Source organism: Panthera tigris, chromosome B3, assembly GCF_018350195.1.
Source record: "Panthera tigris isolate Pti1 chromosome B3, P.tigris_Pti1_mat1.1, whole genome shotgun sequence".
Taxonomy (NCBI): domain Eukaryota; kingdom Metazoa; phylum Chordata; class Mammalia; order Carnivora; family Felidae; genus Panthera; species Panthera tigris.
The window spans coordinates 76,267,459-76,294,338 of record NC_056665.1 but is presented as its reverse complement, the minus strand read 5'-3'; the positions used below and the strand labels follow the sequence as shown (position 1 = coordinate 76,294,338).

General features: G+C 30.9%; 1 protein-coding gene across 10 annotated transcripts in view; it reads left to right on the top strand.

Moving 5' to 3' along the window:
- The window catches only part of NOVA1 (NOVA alternative splicing regulator 1), a 149,141-nt gene that overhangs the window by 110,282 nt on the left and 11,979 nt on the right, over positions 1–26,880 (top strand). For all 10 annotated transcript variants that reach the window (XM_042989484.1, XM_042989487.1, XM_042989488.1 and 7 more), the window contains 2 exons: positions 1,508–1,674; positions 11,767–11,838. In XM_042989484.1, the coding sequence (XP_042845418.1) occupies positions 1,508–1,674; positions 11,767–11,838 (239 nt within the window). The remainder of the gene's footprint in view (positions 1–1,507; positions 1,675–11,766; positions 11,839–26,880) is intronic.

The window sequence follows — 26,880 nt, the reverse complement described above, 5'->3', positions numbered from 1 at the left end:
CTTAGTTTTTCATAGACTTGAATCTTCATTGTTTAAAATAAGAAGTTGTAATTTAGGTGTATTCTTGTAATATTATTCTTTAAACTCTTGTGATCTGAGTCTTTTTACTAGAAGTAAGAATGATAAGCTTTTACTATTCTTTTAAAAATTCAAAACTACTAGAAACATAGAAAAATGGTTTATGAGGCAGTTAATCCTTAAAGCAACATAATCTCCCTGTGATTTTTTTTTTTTTTACTGTTTGTAGCTTCACAATTTTGTCCTTCCAAATGTACTTTAAAAATGTTTTGTAGAGTGGCTTAGAATTTTTAAACTGTAACACCAAAAAGAAGTGTGTCAGGTACTTGGAAGTTTTCATGTTTATTCAAAACCCAATATTTTAGAAATTTAAAAATAATCATTCTTTTGATATTTTTTGTTAACTGTTTAATAAATGCTTCTGAGAAGTAACTTTATGTGTTGTGTTGGGATGCTGAGAAGATTACAATTTAATACCAAGCTGCTATAATGAGGCTCACTTTTATAGTCTGAAAATGAATTTTTTTGCCTTAAGGTTTATCTGTAAAATATAGAGTTGTAAGATCTATATTGGACCCAACCAAATTTATTCACTAGCAGTGGAAAGAACACTATTAATTATATCTGTATCAATTATTCATCAATTTCAAATTTCATGAACTATTTTAAAATTTTGGTCTTAATTCTGATACTCTGTCTTATTAAAATTACATAATAATGACAGTGCTGATTCGTTCATCTAATAAATATTTATTTTGCACCTGTTATATACTGGGAGTGTTAAAGGCTGTGGGGAAACTACAGCACAAAACAAAACAAGCTAATCCATTGTCCTCTGAGGGCTTGCATTCTAGTGAAAAAGTTAAAAATTAACAAATATAAAATATCAGGTAATGTTGATGTTATAATTAAAGGAAGAGCAGGGTAAGTGAATAAAGAACGGTAGAAATGAAGAAATATACCTGCCATGTAAACCTTCCAAGACCTCCTCTCCCCACCAGTTTAAATGCTCTTTGCATTGTAGACCATCTGTTTGTGCCATCCATGTAGATACATCCATTATTTTTCACATCATACCATCGTATAATTGTTGACCTGATGCTAGCTTTTTACCCTTAAGATATCTTCTTCGAAAGCTGGGTCCATAGATCTTCATCTATGTGTTACTAGCATTTACACGAAGTATTTTTATAAACGCTCTGCAAGTATTTTTTTTATGTCAATGAAGGAATGATAGGCTCATAATTTCTTAGGATCTCTGGCTCTACTGGAATCCAAAGGCCGTTTTTGAGACTATTAGGAAAGAATGAGTGTAAAAATGATAAAAAGGAGTATATATGTATGTATTCCCTCTGTTTGGTTCAGTTGAACATTTCTTTTTAATTGAGAGTTTTACGTTTTACATCATATCATCCTTTTTCATGGCTTTTTAAAAAAAAAATACAAAATAAGAAAGAAAGTTTTCTGAAAATTAATCTTTCATCCACAGGTACTACTGAACGAGTATGTTTGATCCAGGGAACAGTTGAAGCACTGAATGCAGTTCATGGATTCATTGCAGAAAAAATTCGTGAAATGCCCCAAAATGTGGCCAAGACAGAACCAGTCAGCATTCTACAACCCCAGACCACCGTTAATCCAGATCGCATCAAACAAGTGAGTGTTTAGTTGGGAAATCAAAGAGAAATATCCACAGCATAGTATGAATTCCTTATAAAGGAAGCTTAAAGTCTTAGCAGATGAAGTTTTGTTTTTTTCCTAAGCATACTTAATACATAACAAAGTTGTCATTTTATTTACTTAAAGACTGTCAGTCAGAGCCTCTTCCATAGATTGACTAGTTGATTTATTGATTGATTGAATAAATCACTTTTTAGTGTTATACTGAGGAGCAATTATATGGCTCATTACTTTTGTGATTACCTTTTAAAAATTTATAGACATAAATTTGTTTAGTTTATAGGGATTAAATCTTTACAATTATATCACTTTTTAAATAAAGTATAAAAATTGAAGAGAGAGTATATCCTCAAGATTTCAAATACCATATTTTTAGTAATATTTGTAGTTTTCAATATACTTATAAACTCCTATTTTGTTAACTTGTTATATATAACAGTTTTTATAAACAAATATGTATAAGTAAATTTTTGTACTTAGCAAATAGTCTTTTGTTACAAATCAGCTATTATGTTCTGTATAACATGTAGTCTTTATATATGTCATAAAAGGCCAATGTTTACTTTTAATGTGTGAGATTTTTCTGTAACAAAAATTTTATTTGATAAAAGACAATGTGAGTTTTTAAGGTTGAATAATGGCTGACATGCTGTAGGGGAAAAATGACATTCTTTAATGTTAAAATAGGTGAATCCTTCCCCATAAACTCTTAAATTCTCAAATTTATTTGTTACCTTATGATTATAATTATTGTTTCTGCATTTGCCCCTTTATAATTAGCTGCTTAATTTGTGATCATACAATCAGTAGACTCTGCCTTCAAAAGAAATGTATTAACTTCATTAATTTACAGAATACTTAATTTACAGCATTTTATGTTCATTGTAATAAATTTGAAATGTAGCTCAAAATCTTATTAATTTCATGTTTCTGGATTGAAAAAAATATTATGCCAAACAGTGTTATTGACATATTATAATTTTAACAACGTATAGATAAAAGTAAGGCTGACTAATCATACACAAACATAGGAATTAATAATTAGGTAATATATTTTCAAATTATAGGCTAACATTAAACTTTCTGTTGATTACTGTTCAAATTTTTGCCATGTTTACATCAGATAGCTGCTATTCCATATAAAATTTCATTTTATACTCTGTCACTTTGATTTCTCTACCCTTTTTAAGGAAGTATCTTTTAACGTATGCATGGCAGAATGTAAATATTTTAGAGTTCTACGCATCAGTTGATGTTTTTTTCTTCTTCCCAACCATATATAGTTTAGAAATTTAGCTTATCTATGCCAGGGGAATACAAGGAATATTTTTAAAACTGATACCTTGAAAGAGATACAAGGACTCTGTATCCAGATTCTAAAACTATGAGTTTAGTTAAAGACTTCTGGGTTAAAATCACCTGGGGCTAAGAATTTACAGAATTCCCACTAAAGTGTAGTAGGGTTTATTGACTTTCTGCCTTACTCCAGCCTATTTCTACTCTCTTTTATACTTTCTGTGAGAAAAGTGCAAACATTTATAGATAAGAGTGAGCATCTTGATTTTTTAAAAAATAAAATATACAATGTAGTTTTAGTAGTATGATATTACTGGCGGTATATTTAGGACAATGATATGAATGAATATTTATTATTTTTATACTAATAGCTAGTATCAAATAATGGAATATGAATCATTAAAATTGCAATTTTCTCTATGCAATATGAAATTTAAAGGCTCCCGTATATCCAGTACCAGTATAGATTGATGAAAACCAGAATTTGAAAATGTTTGCTTTTTTTATTTACTTGCCTTGGTCAGATAATGTTATTTAAAATCATGATAAGTGTTAAAAACAATAATGATTGATTGATTTTTGTGTATTTTCATTCATTTGTAAGCCTGGTAGATATTAATGGAATTAAAATTATTGTTGATTTTAATATGTTTATGTAATAAGTGATGTACATGAAATAGAGTATCATTTAAAAAATTAACCAAACAAGTACACTAAATCTATTAGGGCAATATATTTAATCCTTAAACACTTTCTTTGTAAGTGTAAAAATTAAAAAATTTACTTGAAAAATCTGGAGAAACCATCAAACATATTTCCAAGATAGTATAGATCAACAGAGTTTTTTATGTTTTAAGTTTTCCTATTTTAGCAATGTAAGATTTTTTTGTTGGGTTATTCGCTAAATAGTAAGTCAAGTATATAAATTTAAACGACCACAGTTTTGTTTCTGAAGAAATTATGCTGGTTATCCATTGTCAAATAATATGTCCAAAATAAATTGCTCTAGAATATATAAAAACATTTCATATATCATATTTCATATGATATTTTTATATGATAGTTTTATATATGCATACATTAATACATAGAATCACAGTAAGATTTCTTTTAAAATGGTGGTCTTTCCTTTGACATTTATCTCTTCTTTGGGCTTTATTCGGTCCTGAAGTTAATTTTTAAAAAAATTTCTTTAAAACGTCTTTTAGAATTTTCTTTTAGTTAAATTGGGCAAAGAATAAAATTAAGAGTTTTAAAAAATGAGAGAGCTAGAAAATACAACTTCTGCACAGAAATGAGTTCATGTTGAATATAAAATTATAGCTTTCTGAATGTTTATTACTACATGACTGTTGTTTTTTATGATTGATAATTTTAAGGTTTGCTTCCTAAAAGAGTATAATTTATATGTAACTTGGATTTAAAAATAGGAAATCACAGTTAGTTCTAAACAAACATTTTAAAAGTTACAATTTCAAACCATATATATGGACTTTTAACAGAATATTGTGTTCTGAATTATGTAATCTAGATATAGTTGGTAACTGAATAAATTGCATGAACCAGAATATTCTGCCCAAATGAAACCTACATTTACTGACTGAATGAATGCTCAGACAAATACAGTTTTGTAAGAAAATAATGCAAACTGGTCTTGCAGGCCTTTGATATAGTGGAATGATGAAATCTAGGATAACAGCCTTACATCCAACTTCAGATATTAAGGTGTTGTTCCCTCTCAAATGTTTGTTGTTGTTGTTTTATTTTAAAAATATTTATTTGCCAATAGAGAGGGACTCCAATACTTTATGTATTCAAATGGTAATAGTAATAATGATTAACGTGTATTGAATAATTAAAATATTGTAACCTCTGTTCTATCACCTTAATTAGGATACTTTTATGAAGCACCTAATAACCACTGTGCTAATTTTACAAGTCAGTATACAAAGAAACAGATACGCAGAAAGAGCCAGTAAACCAAAATTAAACATATATTACAACATAGAACATCCTATTGCTTATTTTCAGGACACGCAAATAGCAGAGACATTCAACAATCTTCAAATAATTTAGACCTTGTTTGCCTAGAAGCTTTGAACTCATTCCTGGCGCATGTCTTTAGTCCAGAGTAGTTGGTACACATTTTTCCATTTCCACCTTTTTTATGTTTTGAGCTTTATATATACCTTTTCCCCTCATAGGATTATTGCAACTTTTCTTCTTTTTAAGCCCCTCAAATCCCTCTCCAAGTATGGTTGCTTATACATAATAAGTCAATATAAGAAACCCTAAAACAAGGTAGAAACCACAAATCAGTAATACAGTTAGCATTTGTTAACTCCTTTTGTCTGTTACAAATTTTCAGCAATTCTTTTCCATTTTGGCTCAAATGTATTTTTAAGAAAAGCTACATTAAGAACAAAGTGGTTATAGGCATTTAGAGAATTTTCTTGTATTTAAAAAAAATCAAGTGAAGATATCAAGAATCTCACTTAGAGTTTTACCTCTATCGTGAAAAATTGGCAAAAATAGCACATAATTGTATTCACTATTCATCCATTCAGTCATGAATTTATTAAATGCCTTCTTACTGAGTTGCAAGATATATTAAATTGTAGCCCTTGCTCTCTAAAACTAGCTTGTGAGAGATCAGAAATGATTAAAATGATTTATAAAAATGTCAAACTGTATATACCAAAATCGCAGCATAAACAGTGTACTATAAAATATATAAAAGTTCAGAGGCATGTGGAAGAAATATAGGGTGGAATGACATTTGGTCTTATAATACAGGTGAGGATTTGAACCAGACCTTGAAGACTCTATAGGAATTTCCTAATTAGAGGAGAAGAAAGATAAAAAGCTTATTTTAGGCATGTGAAACAATATGGATTTGAGAAGAAAGCTATAATGGTTGAATAGTAAGGTGACTCTCTTGACAGAAATGGAACATTTGTGTTGGAGTTTAGAGGAAATTAATGTTAGGATGAGACCAGATAATGGAGAGCCTTGGATGTCTGGCCGAGGGACATTCTATAGATTTCTTCATAGTATTTCCCAAAGGAACTTTTTTAATTTCTCTGAAAAGTTAGAACAAAAGGAGGCACATCTGCATTTTTTTCTCTTCTGTTCTGAAAATCCAGACAGACCCTTAAAAAGGGGTGCCTGTATGTATAACTGTTGGTAGAAGAGAACTATGACAATTAGCTGAGTGATCTACTATGCAGATCTTTAGGTCTGAAGGTTTATAAGAAAGTATTTTTTAAACTTCTTTCATGTAACACTCAAAAATTCAAGGAATGTTAAGCTTTGTCAGGCAAAATAAATAAATAAAGGTTTGGTGGTCAAGAATGAAGGATCAGCAATGTAATAGTGACATATACGGTGTTTACTCTGTTTCTCTGCCAGCCATTGTGTTATGCGCTTTACATGTATTATCATATTTTATCCATCTTCACAAAAACCTATCAGGCAGGTAAGGAGTACAGAATCCATGTTATACTTAAGGAAGCTGATGAGTAAAGAAATTTAATAACTTACCCAAGGAAATGTAATTGATAATTGATCTTGACACTGAGCTATATGGCCTCCAAATTTGAGTAATGATGATAAAATGAAATTTAGTAGATTTCTCTCTTTGGGGACATTTCATTATCTTGAATAAGTTTATCCAAGAAGAGATCCTCATTTAACGTAGAATGTCTTGTGTCAGGGTGAAGTTAAGAGACTAGGCAATATTTTAAGAAGATGAACACCTACTCTGGTTTGGTAGTGAAGCTGAGGCAAATGCATGATGTTAAAAGAAATGTCAAAGTAAAATCTGTGAGCCTCTGAGAATGATTTGTTCTAGTTCCAAAATGGTAAGAAAAGAATAAAAAATGATTATATATGGTTTTGAGCCTAGCAGAATAGTGAAGCCTAAAAAGCAATTAATGAATTGTAGGCAACTGTTTGAAATAATATTTTTGTTTGTTGCAGGCAAATTCAATAAGTTGTAAGTTGTATGCTTTTCTCTTGAAGTAGTCTTTTATAGAAACACAGGTGAGAATGTAAAACTGAAAATATAGATCGTTAATTGCATCATAGGTGATAATTTCACTTACCATCTTTATTGTAGTAGAGAAAAAAAGGAGCAAAAAATGAGATAAAGAAACAAGAGAAAAAGTAAGTCAGAGGCATTGTAACGTAGTAGTTAAGCCCATAGGAGCCGGAGCAAGTGTGCCCAGGTTCAATTCCTGGCTCTTTAATTTACCAGCTATTGTACCTTTGGGTGAGTTGTTTTGCTTCTCTGTACCTCAACTTCTTTACTCATAACATGGGGTTAGTAATAGTAGTCTATTTCACAGGGGTATTGTATTAACTGAGTAGAACTATACCTGGTTCCTAGTAAGTGCTCTATTAATCATAAAGATAAAAGGGAGATCAGTAATATTCCCTACGATAAAATAAGGAGGGAAAGTATAAGGAAAGATGCTCAAAATGATCCAATACCCAGAGAAAAATAAAAAAAAAAAAGATTTCAATAGGAGATTATTGGAGATTTAAAGGTTAGTTTTAATCACATGGTGAGAACACAATCATTATTTCCTACTAATATTATTTCCTAAAAGTATAGTGGCTGGGTAGGTAAAGAGAAAAAATGGTGTGGAGGTTAGAAATGCTGATTTGAAATTTTGGATATACAAAGGAGTAAAATACAAGTTAGATAAGGGAGACTTACGTAACCCCTCTCTCTACTCAAGAGGCTGATGTTAAAGAAAATAAACAAGAGCTTGAAAAGGCAGAGAAATTGGAGATGAGATTATTGAGGGGACGAGATGACTCAGCAATAGGGGAAAGTTAACATTTAGGGTATTCAGGGGAGGAGGTCTGAGTAGGAGGTCACAATTTTGTCTATAATGAAAAGAAGAGGAAGATGTAAAAAAAAAGGTGGTTTGGAAAATGGAAAAAGTTCAGACATAGTCAATTGTAGTAAATAAGGAGTTCATTCTGGAAAATCATGATTTTTTTCAAATAACAAAGACCATAAGTTGAAAGATAAGTAAAATACATGGTATTGAATGATTGAAGAGAAGGATAATGGTGTGGAATAACAAATTATGAGGAAAATAAGCTATGGAATAGGAATAAATTCTGAAAGACCTGTGTAACTTTGACAATATGAATTTATATTAGAGCTGAGGGGTTCCAGATTGTTCAGACATTGGAAGAAGGGAGGAAAGAAACTTGTCATGATGAAAAGCCAGAGATGACAATTACATATTCACATACTTTATCCATTTTTTATAGAGCACTGTACAGATTTATTTACCAGAACTCGAAACACAGGTGGAAGGTGACTACTTGAGTAATACTACTCAGCTAGTAATAGGTTTTGAATTACAATTGAGACTTCTTGTTCATTGCTGTTCTCAATTTACCTATAACTATCAGAGGTTCTTGACAGTCTGTTACTGTAGATTTGCTTGGAGGTAAGCTGCATATATTACAGAGTTCATTTATAGTAATATTTTCTGATCCAGCAAAACTGTCACTTGTTAACAAGAATGCATTTTACAATTTGTAGTCACTTTTTTAGTTCTTATTCCCAGAAACCTAGTTATATCTACACTTAACTAAATGTCTGTTGTTAAATCATGAATATTTGAAAACTGTTTCAAAGGATCCACTGTTTTGAAATTGTCAAATACTTTAAAATTTTCTGCAATACGTAATTCAGCCTCCAATCTTTAAAGCAGACTTCTTAAATGGCTACTCAATTCATGTAAATAAAAATGTTATATTTTTCCATTTGAAAGATAAAATTGTGCTAAAAAATGACTTCCCTCACAATCACTATTTGATAAATGTGAAACAAAAAATAGAGAAAGAAGTGTCCTTTGTAAGTGTTATTTATAACAAATATTTTAACATACTTTGCTTATATGGATATACAGTTAGTTACATCTTCATGATGTGTGACAGGAATTTTACTAAATGATTTTTAACTCTGAAACCATGAAACTTTAAATCTGTGTAGTAAGTAGGAGTGAACACTGTTTATAAAACAATAGGGAAACAAACATATTGTACATTTATGTTGAAATTGAAATATTTCTTATGGATTCTTCAGTTCTATTTTTGTTGAGAAAACTATTAAAGCTGTTTCATTAATCTAATTAATAAACATTTTAAATGAGAGGTATTATTTTAATACATTTATCTGTTTGTTAGAACAATTTTTTTGTAGCTAAAAAATCTACCAAAAATGCAAACTTCCTGGAATCTTTTTATTCTTATAAGTTAAATTTGTAAAGGGAGGAGACTTTTTGTGTTTAAAGTATCTTTATGAATAGTAGCTACAAAACTCATCATGTGTTTATTTCATTATATGACATTATTTTAGAAATTTAAGTGAAAAAAATCTATTTAGAGATGATTTATTGTGACATTTTGACAATCTTATCCCTTCAAGCTCAAACTTATATTATTTTCACCTGTTTATTTAAAATACTAAACTTTAACTTCTTATCAGATGATGATGTTTAATAACCAAACTTTTAATGATTTAAACACATTCATATTTTCCCAAAGTTTAAAGTTACTGTTTTTGTTTCTATGAGAAAGAAATAGCATCAGAATTATTAAGGACAATATTGATGACTATGAATTGTATCAGTTACTAATAATATATGTCTAATATTTCATATATATGCCAAGCAACAAAAAAGGTATTGAATAAGTTGATGGAAGTTAATATTAATTGAAGTGACTACAAATTCTGAGCCACTTGCTATTACTACTTTTTCCACATTGTTCTTTGCAGTGTTTCAGTACCTTATTGAGACTTCATAGCCAGGGTAATGTGGATGTCATAGTGAACCTCTGGTACTTCAGGTTGATGTTACCCTGATGGAAATAGAAGAACCCAATACATACTTAGTGCTTCTGTATGTTAATGAACTTAAATTCTAACCTGTTTTGACAGAATTGGCCTCTAGATTTATTTCACATCTATTTCATCAGCAACCTCAGAATTAATCTGAGATAAGTACAGAACAGATTTTTAAGTATGTTAATTACTCCCAAGAATTCTCTGTAGTAACACTTGTAACCAGAGATGGGAAAATAAAATTTTCACTGTTTAACATATAGTAGCATCATGTCAATAATATATGTTCCAGGATAGTATTGCATGAAAAGAAAATAGTAGAGCAATTTTTAATAACTGAAAATGAAAGTCTCTCTGGAGAAATGACAGGAATTTATTACAAGGAACGAAAACAGAAAACAAAGGTTTTGAAGATATATTTTCTTCTTTTATGAGGTTTCATTTCTGAATGTAGTTCCTGTCCCCTTTTTAAATATGATTTAACAAAAAAAACCTTGGTATAACTCAATATTAAGTCTGGTTTTCCTCAAAGTATCTTAGGTTTTAACTTAGAAGAACCAGGAATCACTTGAGGAGTGGACTATTTAAAACATGATTTGATGTTAGAACCAATCTTTACTTTGTTACTGGAGAATAGTAGTTAAGCAGAAGCCTGTGAATTTCCTATTTTTTTCTTTTTATGATCAACTGCTTTGTTCTACCCAAATTAGAACTTTTGAAATCTTAAATGAAGAAATATGATTTTGTTAAGTAATTTTATCTGTTTTTTCTGACACTGCTGAACCTTTAAAGTTATGCTTTTGCTCATATCTGAGTAATTGTGATGCATATGTATTAATATAAAACATAATGTCCACAAAGGATTATGTCTATACTATAAAACTACCCCATTTCACCTATTGGGAAATATTATCTATTGAGGATGCTTCTTAAGCAATGCTGTTCACTAAAAAAGTGAAATTACATTTTTTAAAAAGAAAAAGGCTTGACATCTTACACTTTAAGGTTATTCCATTAGACTTGAAGTTTTTAAAAAATGTTAATGTATTGTTCAACAAGTATTTTATGGTCTCATACTATATATTTTATATATAGTATGTATAAGTGTTTAGGAATGAAGTGAACAATAAATATGATTCCTAATATTTTTGTGCTTATTTTCACCACAGGCTGATGATGCTACAATACATCTATATTAAATTTTTAGTCTTTAACATAAATGATAAAGATATTATAGCAATTTGTTAAAATGCTATTAGTTACTTGTTTATTAATATGAGGTTAATGTTTACATTTTCAGACGGGCTCTAAATTTCTTAAAAATTAATATTTTAGAAGATAATCTGATATTAAGAACTCAGAAGTACAAATTTAGTTGCTTTTAAGTATGGATCCCTAAATTCATATGGAATCAACTTGTTGGTGATGTTCAACATATTAAGTAGGTAGATGCTTTTATGCCAAAGTAAACTTCATTTCACCACTTCTTCCAATCCCCGACTGTATTCATTGATAGGAAAATAACTCTTTCAGTTTTACTCATTGACTTTCTTGAATTTTTGTTTGACATCTCTTTTCCCCCAAGCAAACAAGAGGGAAAGAAAAGAGACTACTATTCATGAATATGGTCAGGATACCTTTAATACTCATGTGAATTTTTATCAGTCACCATCATGATTTCAAGTCATGAATTTATTTTTACATGCTTATGCATGCATATTTACATGCATTAGTTACTTAATTGATCTTAAATTCCATTAAATTTGAATGAATAGGAGAAAAATTTGTTCATAGGATTTTGTTCTCGTTATATTACATTTTATTTTATTTTGTTTTATTTAAATAATCAGTTTAAGGCTTTTAAAGGTTGATTTGCTCCTGAACTGCTTTGTTCCCAGACATTGCCATCTTCCCCAACTACCACCAAGTCCTCTCCATCTGATCCCATGACCACCTCCAGAGCTAATCAGGTACAGTATCATCCTGTCATCTACACCATACTTTTCACGGGTGATTGCCTGCACACTGGAGAAAAAGATAATGGTGGGTTAAGGATATATTCGTTCATTCACATATGTGCACCATGATCAGATTCCAAGTAACCTGAGAAAGAAATATCCATTATTCCTGAACCTTTATATGCATTTTTTACTTTAGATAACAAAAATATATTCACATGGTAGACTACAAGAATTTTGGATTTTTCCCTTAAAATTATGGCTTAATGGAGCTCTGTGGGTTTTTTACTGAGTCACTGTTTATAATCTTCATTACTGTTTCTTCCTAGGATTATTGGTATATATATTAAGAATGTCATATATGTAAAAAATAAATGTATAAATATGACTTATTGAGCAAAGGTATATCTTTAAAAGTGAATGCATTTTCATTTGTTTTTTATTTTAGACATGTCTTACTATGTAAACGATTTTCAACTTTCAATGAAAAACATTTCTAGCAATCTGAAAGTAACTGAAAATTGGTGTTTGTGATAATTTTAATGCTGTTTAACAACTCAGGAAATGGTATTTTCTTCTAATTTATACTAGTGTTTTCTTTGGTGGAGTGGCACACTTTGCAATTAGAAATATGAAACTTATGTTTTTGATGATTGTTTTGCTACTGAATATTTGTAGGTCATTTTTCAAAAATGTAGTTATTTTTGGCACATTTAAGTAAATCATCTAAAATATTTATATGTAATCCAGAGCCTAATGTACTTGACAAATGTTGAAAAATATATGCATTAAAATGATTAAACACATTTTCATTTTGTCTGAGTTGAGCTTCATTTAGGTGAGAGATGTTATTTTTTTAATATTTCCACTTTTTTACTAATACAAGGCCTTATGGGATTATTCAAATATTAAATGAAAGCTTATCTTTTTAATATATTTTTCATATAGTTGACTAATAAATTATTAACTTTGAACTATATTTGCTAACTATATTAAGTGTGCCCTTTGCATGTAATCTAATCTAAGTCTATCAGAATAATTTTGCTCATTTGCTAATTCTAATACTTTTGCAACCTCAGGAAAAATTTTAAAACAATAACTGGAAGCAAAACTAACATAGAGTGCTATTTTATTCTATAGTAGGAGCTTGATTTTCATTTTATACAGTAGCATTCCCTTTAGAAAAAAACTACTTTATAATACTCACATTTTAGCCCCAATAAATTGGTTAAAATAATACACATCTCTAGTGATGAAACCCAGCACTTCCCTTTGAAGGAAATGATATGAAATAAATGTGAGAACAAAGCTTGTAATATTGATGCATGAAGTTAAAAAGGTGTTTATACATTTGCACTCTCTATGCCTTATTTCTTACATGAACTTTATGTGATATAGAAAACTATTGGAACAACTGACTTTTTTTTTCTAGTGTTTCTCTTGTATTTTATCATTCTCTATTTTTCGAACAAAAGACAAATGAGAACAACAGCAATACAAACAAAACTAACGGTTTTTCTCAGTGTGTTAAGTAAAAAGTCCTGGATCTGGAAAGAAAAACTATCTCAATAGTTTTGTCTTTGATGTTAGATTTATACTTTCTTTTTTTTTTATATGAACATGTGAATTTTTATTAATTGATTTCTTTAAAGGCTCATTTATATATTGAAGTTTACTAATATTTTTACCCTCCAGATATATTACTATATCCACCTCTACCAATTCTAATATTTTCCTAATTTGAAATAATAATTCGTTGCGGTTTTGTACTTTGTCTACTATACTCTGTTAAATATATTTTATTTATATTCTGGTCTCTTCTGTTTTTATACAAACAAGCATAGTATCTCCTGGATAACATAAGGCAAGATACAAAAGAAGAACAAAACAGAATTCTTAAATATTGGAACTTTAGTCATCGTCCATTCTTATGTTATTAGTAGTTTGTACTCATTGTGCTCCCTCAGTATTTCCCAATAGTTTCAACTCCACTAGATTAGCTTAGATCTTTAAGGGTATATAGATAGAAAAATGGGTTCTAGTGTGATAATCTTAAAATCTTCATAATTAAAGTGAAGTTTTAAACCTATAAGTAATTTTTTTATGTGTTGCAGCTAATAGGATACCCTCTGCTGTTAAAAGCAACCAACTATAAACTTTTTCCTTGTAAATTTTTATAAACCAATGTAAAATACATCCAGTCAACTATCTGTGTTAATTTCATCCGTAATAGTTAAGTGAGTTATAATTGAGTCTATTTTCAGAATAAATAGTTTGTCTATGTTACAAACTAATGTGATAAAAAGATCTAAGGGACTATTAATATTCAGAAAATCCAAAAGTAAAAAGCACAGAAAATACACCAAAGAGTAAGTTTTATTGCAATTTCAACATTTAAAAATCTTTTCTTTTAATAATGATTACATGTTTCAGTACCTACTAAATTTTAATTTTCTACCCTCATGTTTCTACAGATCAGACTATTTCCACAGGTCAGACTGGCAGACTGTAACCACAGTGTTGTGGGTCTATAATAATTTCCCCCCTGAAAATTGAGAAGTCTTACAGAATGGTGGTTAAAAGTCAAGACTAGCACCAAATTGTGTATGATCAAATCCTTGTTCTGCCACTTACTTGCTGAGTAAATTAGGCTTCACTTTCCCCTTTTGTGCAATTCGGATAATTATAGCACCTCAAAGGGTTGAAGAAAGAAAGAAATTCATTGTTAATAAATAGTACAGTATCTAGAATGTAATATTCACCTTAAATGTTAGGTTATGTTTATTTTTTTATGAAATATCTTTCAAGTGATATGAAAGAGTATTCTTTAAGATGGTGAATAACAGCATACAGCTTATTAAAACTGAGTTTTATCTTTAAAAAAGGATTCTAAGATACTAGTGTTCCTGCTTTTTTAACTCCAAAATATTTCTGTAATCAGTCTCTGTGTGGTTTTTAAGATAGTTTAAACTACACTACAGTTATTTTCTCCTCTAGTGAGAATACTAAGTCATGCATTCTCCAGTGATAAATCATCTTGCTATTATTTCCCTATTGAGAAAGAAAAGTTATAAGGGCTAATAGTTTTATAACTTACACTTTTTTGTGTGTGTGTGTTGCATATTGCAAAGTGCAACTTTGAAATTTCCAACAGGTGAAATTTTAAATATGAAGCAAATATAAAGATATAATAAATAGAAGTAGATTCTTTAAGCAATGTGTTTTTTAAAATCTTAACAAAATAAAAAAATAGAGGTTTGATCAGTTCTGAATTATTGATACTAAATTTTTTAGTCACTTCAAAATTCAACAAAATGGTTTTGTTAATCAGTCATTGGTGCCAAAAATTAAATTCCAGCCTTAATTTTAGATTCCTGGTGGTTAGCTCACCTAGGATTCTTCTTAAATTTCATGAAAAGAAAAAGGAAAAATAACAATTGCAGAAACATCTGCTTTATGGACACTCGTTTACTGATGAATTTGAAATCATATCTCAAAATATAATAAAACAAATGAAAACAGGTAACTCATGTATAGCACCTTTGCTATGGTTACAGGAAAACACAGATGAAACCCACTGGTCTTTCTTTAAATTCATGACTGTAGATCTCAAATGAATCCTTAATTCTCAAATAGTCATAAGCCCATTTACTTTTTTACTCTCTAGATGGCTATTTCATATGTTCTCTTCTTTCAACCTCTGTATTAGCTTTCTGTTGCTGTGTAACAAGTTACACAGTGGCTCAGACAGCACCCATTTATTATCTTGTAGTTTCCATAGGTCAAGAGTCTAGGCACTGCTTCGCCGAGTTCTCTGCTCCTGGTCTCACAAAACTGCAATCAAAATATCGGATGGAGTGCATTCTCATCTAGAAGCTTGACTGAAGTCTAATCTGCTTTTAAGTTGATACAGGTTGATGGCAGCATCCAGTTCCTTGAAGTCAGTGCCCTGACTTCTTACTGTCTGTCGACAAGAGGCTGCCCAAGTTCCCTGCAGTATGACCCTCAGTACAGTAGGCACTTTCCACTATGGCTATTTACATCTTGCAAAGCCAGCAGGAAAATCTTTGTCCCATGTGTGCTAGCAAGATGAAACCTTACATATTGAACTGAATCACATGTGTGACTTCTCACCTCCTTTACTATACAATATATAATCACATTAGTGACATTCCATCATTTTGCCACATTCTGTTGATTAGAATCAAATCACAGTTTCCACCCACATTCAAATGGAGAGAATTACACAAAATGTAGCACCAAGGAGGCAGATCCTGGGGCTTTCTAAGAATTCCCCTATCAAACCTTCCAATATCTCTTGCTCCATCCTCACTCCCAACAGATGATCTGAGTTCCTGCTTCACTGAGAAAACTGAAGCAAAGGAAAACTTGCACAAACTCACACTAAACATAAACGTAATACCCACATATTCTACATTCTCTTACCTTCTCCTATCTAAAGCCAGTAATTTCACTTATACATTAAACCTCATCCTTTTTCCTTTACTCGAAGACATCTCTTCAGCAATTCTGCCTTCCCTCCCCTTTATTATCTTTCACTTTTTTGTCTCTATGGAATCATTCCCATCAGCATGCTTATATCTGTTTTTTCCCCCATCTTAAAAGACTAAACAAAACTTTTAATGCCACTCTCCCGACCAGCTAATGCCCCACTTCTTATACTCCTTTGTAGCAAAATTCATAAATTGTTTTCTCTGTTCTCTGTTTTCCAATATGTCTCTTCCTTCCCATTCTTTCTTAGGTCCATTCCAGCAAGATTTTTGCCTCTACCATTTCACCAAAACTGTGTTTGCCAAGGACATCAGTGATGACCACACTGCTAATTCCAGTTGTCTATTCTCGGTACACTTGTTACTTGGCCTATTAGCAGTATTTGTCATAATTCGTCACTTCCACTGCCTTGCTAAACTTTCGTTACTTGCCTTCCAGGATACTACACACTTGGGATTTTACCCCTGCATCATATCATGTGCTTTGTCTCAGAATCCTTTGCTAGTTTTCCTCATCCCACTTAATGTTGGAAATCTCCATGTTTTACGACTTCTTTAGGGTTTATACTTTGTTTCTCCTTATCTAATACCATGGCTTTCATATGTTAACAATCTGCAAAATTTATGTCGTCAGTGAGAGGCAGCTTTACTATGAACTAATGAAGCTTAAGCCTTAAGATTTCTCACCTCTACAAGCTTATTACAAGGCACCGTACCTAATTTTAAGTTCATCACTTTGAATATATTTCCCAAAGATGTCCCCTAAAATTGTATGATACCGGTCCCACATAACTTGGGTTCATATTTATCTCTTAATTCCGCTCTAAGAAACTATAGACTGTATCCAGATTCCCATCCAGCAATTTCCACTTGCATATCTAATGGACATTTTAAATTCATCAGTCCAGAAAACTACCCTAACCTTCCTCCATCTTTACCAACCTTTACTATCTCAGTAGAGGCAGTGCCGTACATCCACTTGCTCCAACCAGAAATCTCAGATTCACCCTCACCTGTTTTCTTCCATAACCCAAATCCAGTTTCTATACGATATAATAGTGACTCTGCCTTTAAAATAGAGGTAGAATCTTAATCACTTCTCGTTACATCTACTGCTATCCTAGTCCATGCCTGTATTACTGCAATAGCCTCCATATAGGATTTCCTACCTTTTCTACCCTTGCTATCCAAAAGTTCGTTCTATACCAAGTCTGTATTCCTTTTAAAAATGTGTCAGGTTTTGGTGGGGTTTTTTCCCCCTTTGCCTATATCTGTGATAGTTTCCCATTTCACTCAGTAAAAGCCGAAATCCCAAAAATGATACTTGTCACATTACCTCTTTCATTTCATTTCCTACCTCACCTGCTTACTACTCTGCCTCAGCAAAATTTACCTGCTTGTTTTTCCTTGCAGACAATAGGTGTGCTCTCTCCTCAGTATTTTGTTCTTGCTTTTCTCTCTCCTTTAAATTCTTTTATCTCAGAGATTTACTTGGCTAACACCTTCAGAGCCCTCAAGTCTTACTTCAAAATTCGCCTTCTCAATAAGGCCTACTGACCATCCTATGTAATATTGCAGACTGGCCTCCTAGTACTCCTAATTCCCTTTGTCTTGCTGTATTTTTTCCATCCCTTCATAGAATACCACATATTTGTTTATTGTCATACTCACTGTGCATCGTCTCTCTCACTTTCGTAGAAAGTAAGATGAATGACAACAGGGATCTTTGTTTTATTCTCTCATGTATCAGAAGCACTAACCTGCAACATAATAGGTTCTCAATTAATATTTGTTGAATGACTAGTCTTAGGAGGAAAAATAGGCTTACGGCCTCTATGTTTAAAAATCAGTTTATTTTTAGGAGCACCTGGGTGGTTCAGTTGGTTAAGCGTTCAACTTCGGCTCAGGTCATGATCTCACAGTTTGTGGGTTCGAGCCCCGTATCAGGCTCTCAGCTGACAGGTCGGAGCCTGGATCCTGCTTCGGATTCTGTGTCTCCTTCTCTCTCTGCCCTTTCCCCACTCACAAACACTCTCTCTCTCTCAAAAATAAACATTAAAAAATTTTGAAAAAATGAGTTTATTTTTGAAAATCCCTTCAAATGAAATTTTGAACATAAGTTCTCTAAAGATCTAAACCACCTGAATAAGGATGCTTTAAATTTTTTGTTGCAATTTAGTTAATTTATTTAATAATATTTGTTTTTTAATAAATTTATTAAAATATATTTTAAATATAGTTGAGGTACAATGTTATATTAGTTTAAGGTACACAACATTGATGATTTGACAATTCTCTACATTACACAGTGCCATGAAAAGTGTAGTCACCATCTGTCACCACACAATATTATTGCAGTATTATCGATCCTATTCTCTATGCTGTACTTTGCATCTCTGTGACTTAATTATTTTATAATTTGAAGTCTGTAACTCTTAATTCTCTTCACCTATTCCATCTATCTGCCCACCCCCTCCTTTCTGGCAACCACCAGTTTGTTCTATTTGTGTGTTTCTTTATTGAATAAATAAATTGAATATTAAATTAACGGGACATAGCTTTCTTCATTAGATTTCTGTTTTACTCAGAACACAGTTTGAAAGCTAGTCAGGCTCTTGTCTCAGGTATTGTCATAATTCTCCAACAAAAAATTTTCATTTCCTTCAGCATATGTGTGTGAGTTGGTGTGTGTGTGCACGTGTGTGTAATATCAGGGTAGTGTTCATTAGAAGTGTATTTAATAAAGTTCCAGAAAAATAATGAAATACAAATGTTCTTTTTAAGAGAAGTGATTTTATTATTTTTATTTTAAGGGAATTGCATTTATTACACATTAGAGTTTATGTATTGTGCTTACAACTAGGATGAGGTTTATAAAATTGCTGATATTAAAAAATTGCTACTATATGAGTGAAGTTTCTTAGTATATATCATATACATATCAAAATCTGTAAAACTTTCCAAGAATAAATTGAACCAAAAAAAGGATAGAATCCATATTAAGAGAATGTAAAATTTTCATATAAGTACATAAAATGCTTCCTTAATGAATAGACTTAAAATAATTTTGGAAGAGAAAATTTAATATAGAAATAGCAATGTTTTTAAATTAAAATGTAAATGTAATTTTCATTTTCTCCCCAATTTTTTTGGTATTGTGGGAGCTAGAAGCAAAGGCAAAATGATTTTAATATTCATATGAAAAAGAAATGCCTAAGAATTACCAGGAAACTATTAATAAAAGGATTATCAAAAAAATAATATATGTGTGGGACGGCTTACTTGGCTCAGTATTAAAATTTACTATAAAGCTATCATAATAAAAGGAGTGTGATATTAACATAAACAGGTATAATTTATCAGTGAAATTCCAGAAATCCAAGTACATATGAGAATTTACTGTGTTTTATTATATATTAAGAAAGGTAGTATAACTTAGGGATTAAGAGAACTGGATTCTCGAATCATAATCTTTGGCTTCAAATCAAATCTTTCCTGCTTTCTTATTTTCTGATTTGAAGAAACATCTTTAACTTTGCCATGTGTGTTTCTCATCGTTAAAATGTGACTAACAACGGAGCCCTAGCTCATAGGTTTATGATTCTTAAATGAATGAATACATGAGAAGCACTTAGAACACTGCCTGGTCCAGAGTAATATTTAAGTGTCATTTTAATCCATTTTAGAAAAGGATGTTAGGCATCAGGGAAAGATGAATCAACATCATAAAGTTATACTTTTTTTTAACCAACAGATAAAATTCTGTGTGTTAATAATGCACATGGATCAGGAACAAATAATCTGTGTGTATGTGCATTTATGAATTTAAAGTACTGGCACGGATATAGGAAATAATCATTCTTATGCAATATTGATGTAAGTGCTATAATATTGCAGCTTTTGAGAATCTATCCAGTAAAACTTAATGCACCAATATTTAGGAATATAGAGACAAGGATGTATATCATAGTATTATTTGCAGTGGCAAAGTTGGGAAACAACCTGACCTCTAACAGGAGAATGACTGAATAAATAATGGTATTACAGAATATTATGGGGTGATGGTATTAAAAATAATAAGTTGGAGCCACATAAATTGGCTAAGAATAGTGTTCATAATATACTATCTAAAGAATACTAAGTTGCTAAGAAACATATGGCCCTATGTTTAATAGAAAACATCTTGTGTGCATGTATCATAGGGTGATGACGAGGAATATGAACATGATTAACTTTTTCTGTTTATATCTCTACTTTGTTTTTAAAATGTTAACTGAGAATGTAAAACAAGATGGAGAAAATGACTTCAGTTGTGGTATATACTGTGTTTTGAAGAATATAAAGTGGGAATTTTCCAAGAGAACGACTGGACCATCTTTATCATTATATATCTGTTTGAGCTACCTGACTCTTCCTTTTTCTAGTCATGGAATGCTTTTTTGAGTTTCCAGAAGGGTTACATAGAGAGGGTTCAGGCCTAGAGGAGACATTTATTAAATGACAAAGGAAATGACATTTTTTTTTCATATTTTGAAGTTATATCAAGTTATGTACTATATGTAATATTTTTCTTAATACATCAAAGGTTCTCAATCCTACTTTTACATCAGAAATACCTGTGGAGATACTTACTTAATAGATCTTGCATGAGATTGGGTGTCTATATTTAAAGAGTTAGAGAAATGTTTTCTGAAGCTGTTTACTATATGAAAAATGCATATTAGTTGACTAAAATGATTGTGTACTATTCTTACACTGTCTCTTCTCTCAGACTTTAGTTTATTAAGACTTTTTTCATTAAATAACATACTTTATTTGAAAAATAATAAATTAAAAAATACTTGATTTGTGCAAAAGTTGAAGGGTAGGTGTTAGGTTTAGCATTGAAAACAATAAGAGTTTACTAACTATAACTAGTACAACTTAAATCTATGAAGACTTATTATGCAAAGGGTGATTATCTTTTCACATAGCATTAATAGTCCTTGACGATTACCAGGAATGATTAGGAGTTCTCTTACGTTGTATATCTTTATATACAGATTACAAAAATTATGGAAAGGGGTTAAATGAATGCTTCTAACCATAGTCATTCCATTGCAAGCTTCTAAGTTAGTTTGCTATGCTGTAGATAGTGTGTTCTTAACACCCAATGGTGGGAATCAGAGGATCTGCCTGAGAGCAAGTTAAGAATTGCTACTGAAAGCACCTAATTTATGTTTGCTTAATACACCTTATGGTAAATACCAGCCTATGTGACCTTCTGAAGTCCCTTTTGAAGGTACAATTTCAAATGAAGATATATTCCTGTTTATGGAAAATCTAGTGCTTTACAGTTACTCAGATTGAAAAAAAGTGGTATACTTCAGGGAAAAAGAATGAAATAGTCACTCTCTAATGTCGTTTATTTTACATCCCATACATGACTCGGGCATTGGCTCATGAGTAGGCAGATTTGCAATTATCTGTCTTTCTGAACTACCTAATAGGTAAAGGTGTTTTATTTATTTCATCAACGTTTTTCTTGCAGTCATAGCTGTAGTAATTCTTACACCACAGCGTGTTCTCAAGACAGCACATTATACATGCATTTATATAACCAAAGCATTTAATGCTCTGTACTCTGGAATGTGTATTAGTCTTCTTGCTCTGTGTGTGTGTGTGCGCGCTCACACGCACGTACAGTTCAATAGAATTTTTTGTAATCTTTCAAATAAAGCCATATAAAAGGGGTAGTTATCAAGTTTATTTTCAATATTTTACTTTTTAAAATGCTTAGAAATTGGAAGCATGTGAATGTCTTTGCATGTTCTTTCAGATAAGAGTAGTTTTGCCAGATTAGAGAGTGACCCCTATTCACTATAGAATAAATAATTATTTCTCATTTTTGACTTTTCTAATTTATCTTTGATTAAGGAATATCCTAGGAGATAATAAGTTGATCATTTTCATCTTTTCTTCTAAACCTAATACCTTTATAATTCATTTTATTAAGTGTTTGGTTTAGCTATTGTTTTTTTTTTGTATTAGATGATACCATTTTTTAAAGATACTCTTTAAAAATATTTTGGAAAAGGAAATGCTCTATTTTATTAACTAACTGCAATTTGTTTTGAGCCAAGTAATAGAAGTTACAAAATTAATGTTTTTATTTATGATTTATTAAATATTAGAAGTGAACTACTTCAATCCATATTTAGGGAAAGAGCTTAGTTTTGTGACTAATAATACAGTTTGTTAAATTACAGGCATTCTTCTGTAGCCTTTTATGTTAGTATTTGTTTATCTCCAGTGTTAATTAAGAATAATTTGTGAAATATTCATTTTCTTAACGATAGTCATGTGTGATAGTAAATTATGAAACTTTACTAGTATGTTACTGAAATGAAAACATGTATTATCTTTAAAAAAAAGTACTGGCTTCAGAAAAATTGTTGGTAAAATCAAATATAAGCAGTGTTGTATTAGGATGATTAGTAAATATAAAATACCTGTAAGCACCTGTATTTGACTTCAAAGTAGCTTAAATCAGGTAAAAAATATTGCACATCAAGCTTTTCAACTAAATAATAACATTTAATTTTAATGGTAAAAATGGCTTAATCAAAAATTTGAAAAAACAAAATTAAAAGTCCAAATTATGCAAGTTTTTAAAATTCATCTATTTACAGAAGTTTAAGTGGAGACTGATTTTTCAAACATAGTTGAGATGTTTACTTCTGAAAATATCTAATTAGTTTGGTTATATCATAGCATATTAAATCAATCCATGAATAAACTCAGAATTTAAAAAAATTTTAAATTCTAACATTAACGTTCTGGTTTTCCTAGATAGGTATTTATTTTAATTACATGATTCTTATTTAAAACTATGACTTTAAGTTTCCTTATTTTAAAATTTAAAAGTATTTTCTAAGTCTCCTTTCTATCATTTCTCAACTACTTGTATAATATAAATTTAAATATTTAGTAGTCTTTATGATAGATGCTGCCTGACTGTAAGCTTCATAAAAGGGAGATCTAATTCTTTTTATTGACTTCTATAAAATCCCCAACATCTGCACCAGTACCTGGCACACCATAGGCACTGAATAAATAATTGTGCAGTGAGTACCAAGAAATGTATTAAAACTATTTTAAATATGCTGTTTATTCTACTTTTACATAATTTGTTTATTCAGCAGTTTAATTTGGAAGTAACTTTTTTATTTCCTTTTATTACTCTGCTTTTAAAATACTAAAATAAGACAAAGTTTACCTGGTAGAGGGAAAAAAATGTCACCTGAAATTCAGTCTCTGTTATTCCCTTCATTTCAGTTTTACCTGCATATAATTTTACACTACTTAATCCAAACTCTACATACACATTTACATATATTTTATAATTTTGTGTTGTTTTCCACATCATTTTATAATTCCATGTAGTACCTGTACACTGTTCTTTGTATATGATATTTTCCGTGTTCTGGATTATTTTCCAGAAGGATCACAAAAGGAGAGATAGACACTAAGGCAAAGCTTATGTTCATTTTATAACTTAATATATTCTCCATAGTGATTTCCAAGAGGTAATATATACTACTACACATTTTTTAAAAGAAAGAGATTAAGGGGTGCCTGAATGGCTCAGTCGGTTGAGCATCCAACTTCAGCTCAGGTCATGAACTCACGGTTTGTGAGTTCAAGCTCCATGTCAGGCTCTATGTTGACATCTCAGAGCCTGGAGTCTGCTTTAGATTCTGTGACTCCCTATCTCTCTGCCCCTCCCTGACTCGCTTGCACTCTCTCTCAAAAGTAAATAAACATTAAAATTAAAAAAAAAAAAAGATTAATAGTTAGACCATTACCTCATGTACATTTGGTTCACTTTTTTTAAGTGATTAATTTTGCTGCTCTGTTTTAAATATCTCTGATTGATTTTAGCAGTTTATATTTTCTTATCAAAGTTCTTTACTGTTCACTATTTAATGAGTTTTTTCACTTTTACCTTCCCGTAAATTACCTTATCCATTTCTATTGCTTTAAATAACCTCAAATTTCCTATGATCACCAGACCAATAGCTAATCACCTACTTGCTGTCATCACTTAGATGTCTCATGAGGATTTCAAACTTAAAATATCCAAAGTAGAATTCTTGATTCCCTCTATCCTTATCTTTCATACCTTTTCATCATCCACTTCTGTGAACACAACCCCTCCTTTAATGTTCATAGCTATTTTTCACTTTTTAAATTGACATTACAGCTTTTAAAATATTAAATTAAAAGCATTAGTTTTCATATTAAAAGCCCAAATATTTCAAGTACATTTTTTCACTAATTGGAATTGAGAACTCTGAACATATATCTTATTATGTAAACTCTAAAACAGTTTGTCTAAGAAGATATGGTTTAAAATAATAATAGTAATAATAATAATGATTTCTAAGAGGTTTTTGATAATTTGACATGTAGATGATGTTGACAGATGGGAGTTCAAGAAATTTAACCTCATTTTAGTAAAATATGGTTTAGTAAGCATTAAGAAGACAATACTGCAAGTTATTTTCATTTGTAAATAATAGGCTGCCCTAAAATAGTTTATTATTTACAACTTTTATGGTTTCTTTATAGTTGTTGGACTTCTGGTATTTTTCTTTTTTGACGTAATTATATCTAGAGCATTTAGCATCTCAATAGGAATCATTTAAAGTGCTTTTCTTTTCCTATAAAAAATGATTTTTCCTATTTTTCTTATACCTAAGTGTATCCCTGTCTGGAATGTGATGTGATGTGTCTTTAACATAGGCAGCAGTCATCAAAAGGAAAAGAAAAAAAAAAACCAAACAAGCAAACTTTGAATAATGCTTCAAGGGGCAAAGTGAAAAAATGTATTAAGTAAAAATATAGTTAAGTTAAACTTTATTTTCCTTTAGAAATTTCATGGGGATTATCATTCAGTTTTTGTCTTCTTCCAAGGATACACAAAAAGAGGTGTATTGTCTGTCATTCTCTCTCATATCTTGTATCCACAAGGGGAAATAGAGTATGGCTCTTTGAAAGAAGATATAAAATGAAGTATAAACTTTTAATTATTCTGAGGTAAAAATGTAATTACTTGAACCAAGGCAAAGAGGTAGGAGGTAATTGCACCAGTTATGAATTGTGATTATGACTCAGTAGAAACTGTCATTTGAGTCATGTTATTAATTGATCCAGTTCATCACATAATCAAGGAAATGCTAATATATTTGTATTCTGGACTTTTAGAACCAATCTGACTATATTTTGATGGCTAAGGAAGCCTAGCCACAAAACCTTAGTGGGTAAGGGGTAACAAACTATGAAGTATCATAGGAAAAACATAATATATATCAATAAACATTTAAGAAAAGGCATATAGTGCATATTTAATCATTTAGTTCTTATAATGTTAGTGATTTTTTTCTCAAGTTTTTATTTAAATTTCAGTTGTTAACATACAGTGTAATATTAGTTTTAGGTATACAATATGGTGATTCATCACTTCCATACAGCTTGCTTATTACAGCAAGTACATGCCTTAATCCCCATCACCTGTTTCACCCAACGTCCCCTCTGGTAACCATCAGTTTGTTCTCTATAGTTAAGAGTCTGTTTCTTGGTTTGCCTCCCTATCTCTTTTTTTTTTTCCCTTTGCTTGTTTGTTTTATTTCTTAAATTCTGTATATGAGTGAAATCATATGGTATTTGTCCTTCTGACTTATTTTGCTTAGTGTAATACTCACTAGCTCCATCCGTGTCGTTGCAAATGGCAAGATTTCATTCTTTTTGATGGCTGAATACCTATAATACATCTTCTTTATCCATTCATCAGTTGATGGACACTTGGGCTGTTTCCATAATTTGGCTATTGTAGATAATGTTGTTATGAACATAGAGGTGCATGTATCCCTTTGAATTAGTATTTTCGTATTCTTTGGGTAAATAGTAGTGCAATTGCTGAATTGTAGGGTAGTTCTATTTTTAACTTCTTGAGGAACCTCCATACTGTTTTCTACAGTGGCTGCACAAGTTTTCATTACCACCAACAGTGCAAAAGGATTCCCCTTTCTCCTCTTTCTCGCCAACACCTATTGTTTCTTGTGTTGTTGATTTTAACCATTCTAACCAGGTGTGAGGTTATCTTTCTTTTTTTCTTAAGTTTATTTATTTATTTTGAGAGAGAGAGAGACAGAGATCATGAGCGGGAGAGGGGCAGAGAGAGAGGGAGAGAGAGAATCCCAAGCAGACTGCACTGTCAGCGAAGAGCTTGACACAGGGCCCGATCTCAGGAACCTGAGATCATCACCTGAGCCAAAATCAAGAGTCAGATGCTTGACCAACTGAGCTACCCAGGAACCCTGAGGTGATATTTCATTGTAGTTTTGATTTGTATTTCCCTGATGATCAAAGATGTTGAGCATCTTTTCAGGTGTCTGTTGACCATCTGTGTTTTTTCTTTGGAAAATTGTCTGTTTATGTCTTCTGTCCATTTTTTTAAATTGGAATTGAGTTTTATGAGTTATTTATATATTTTGGATAC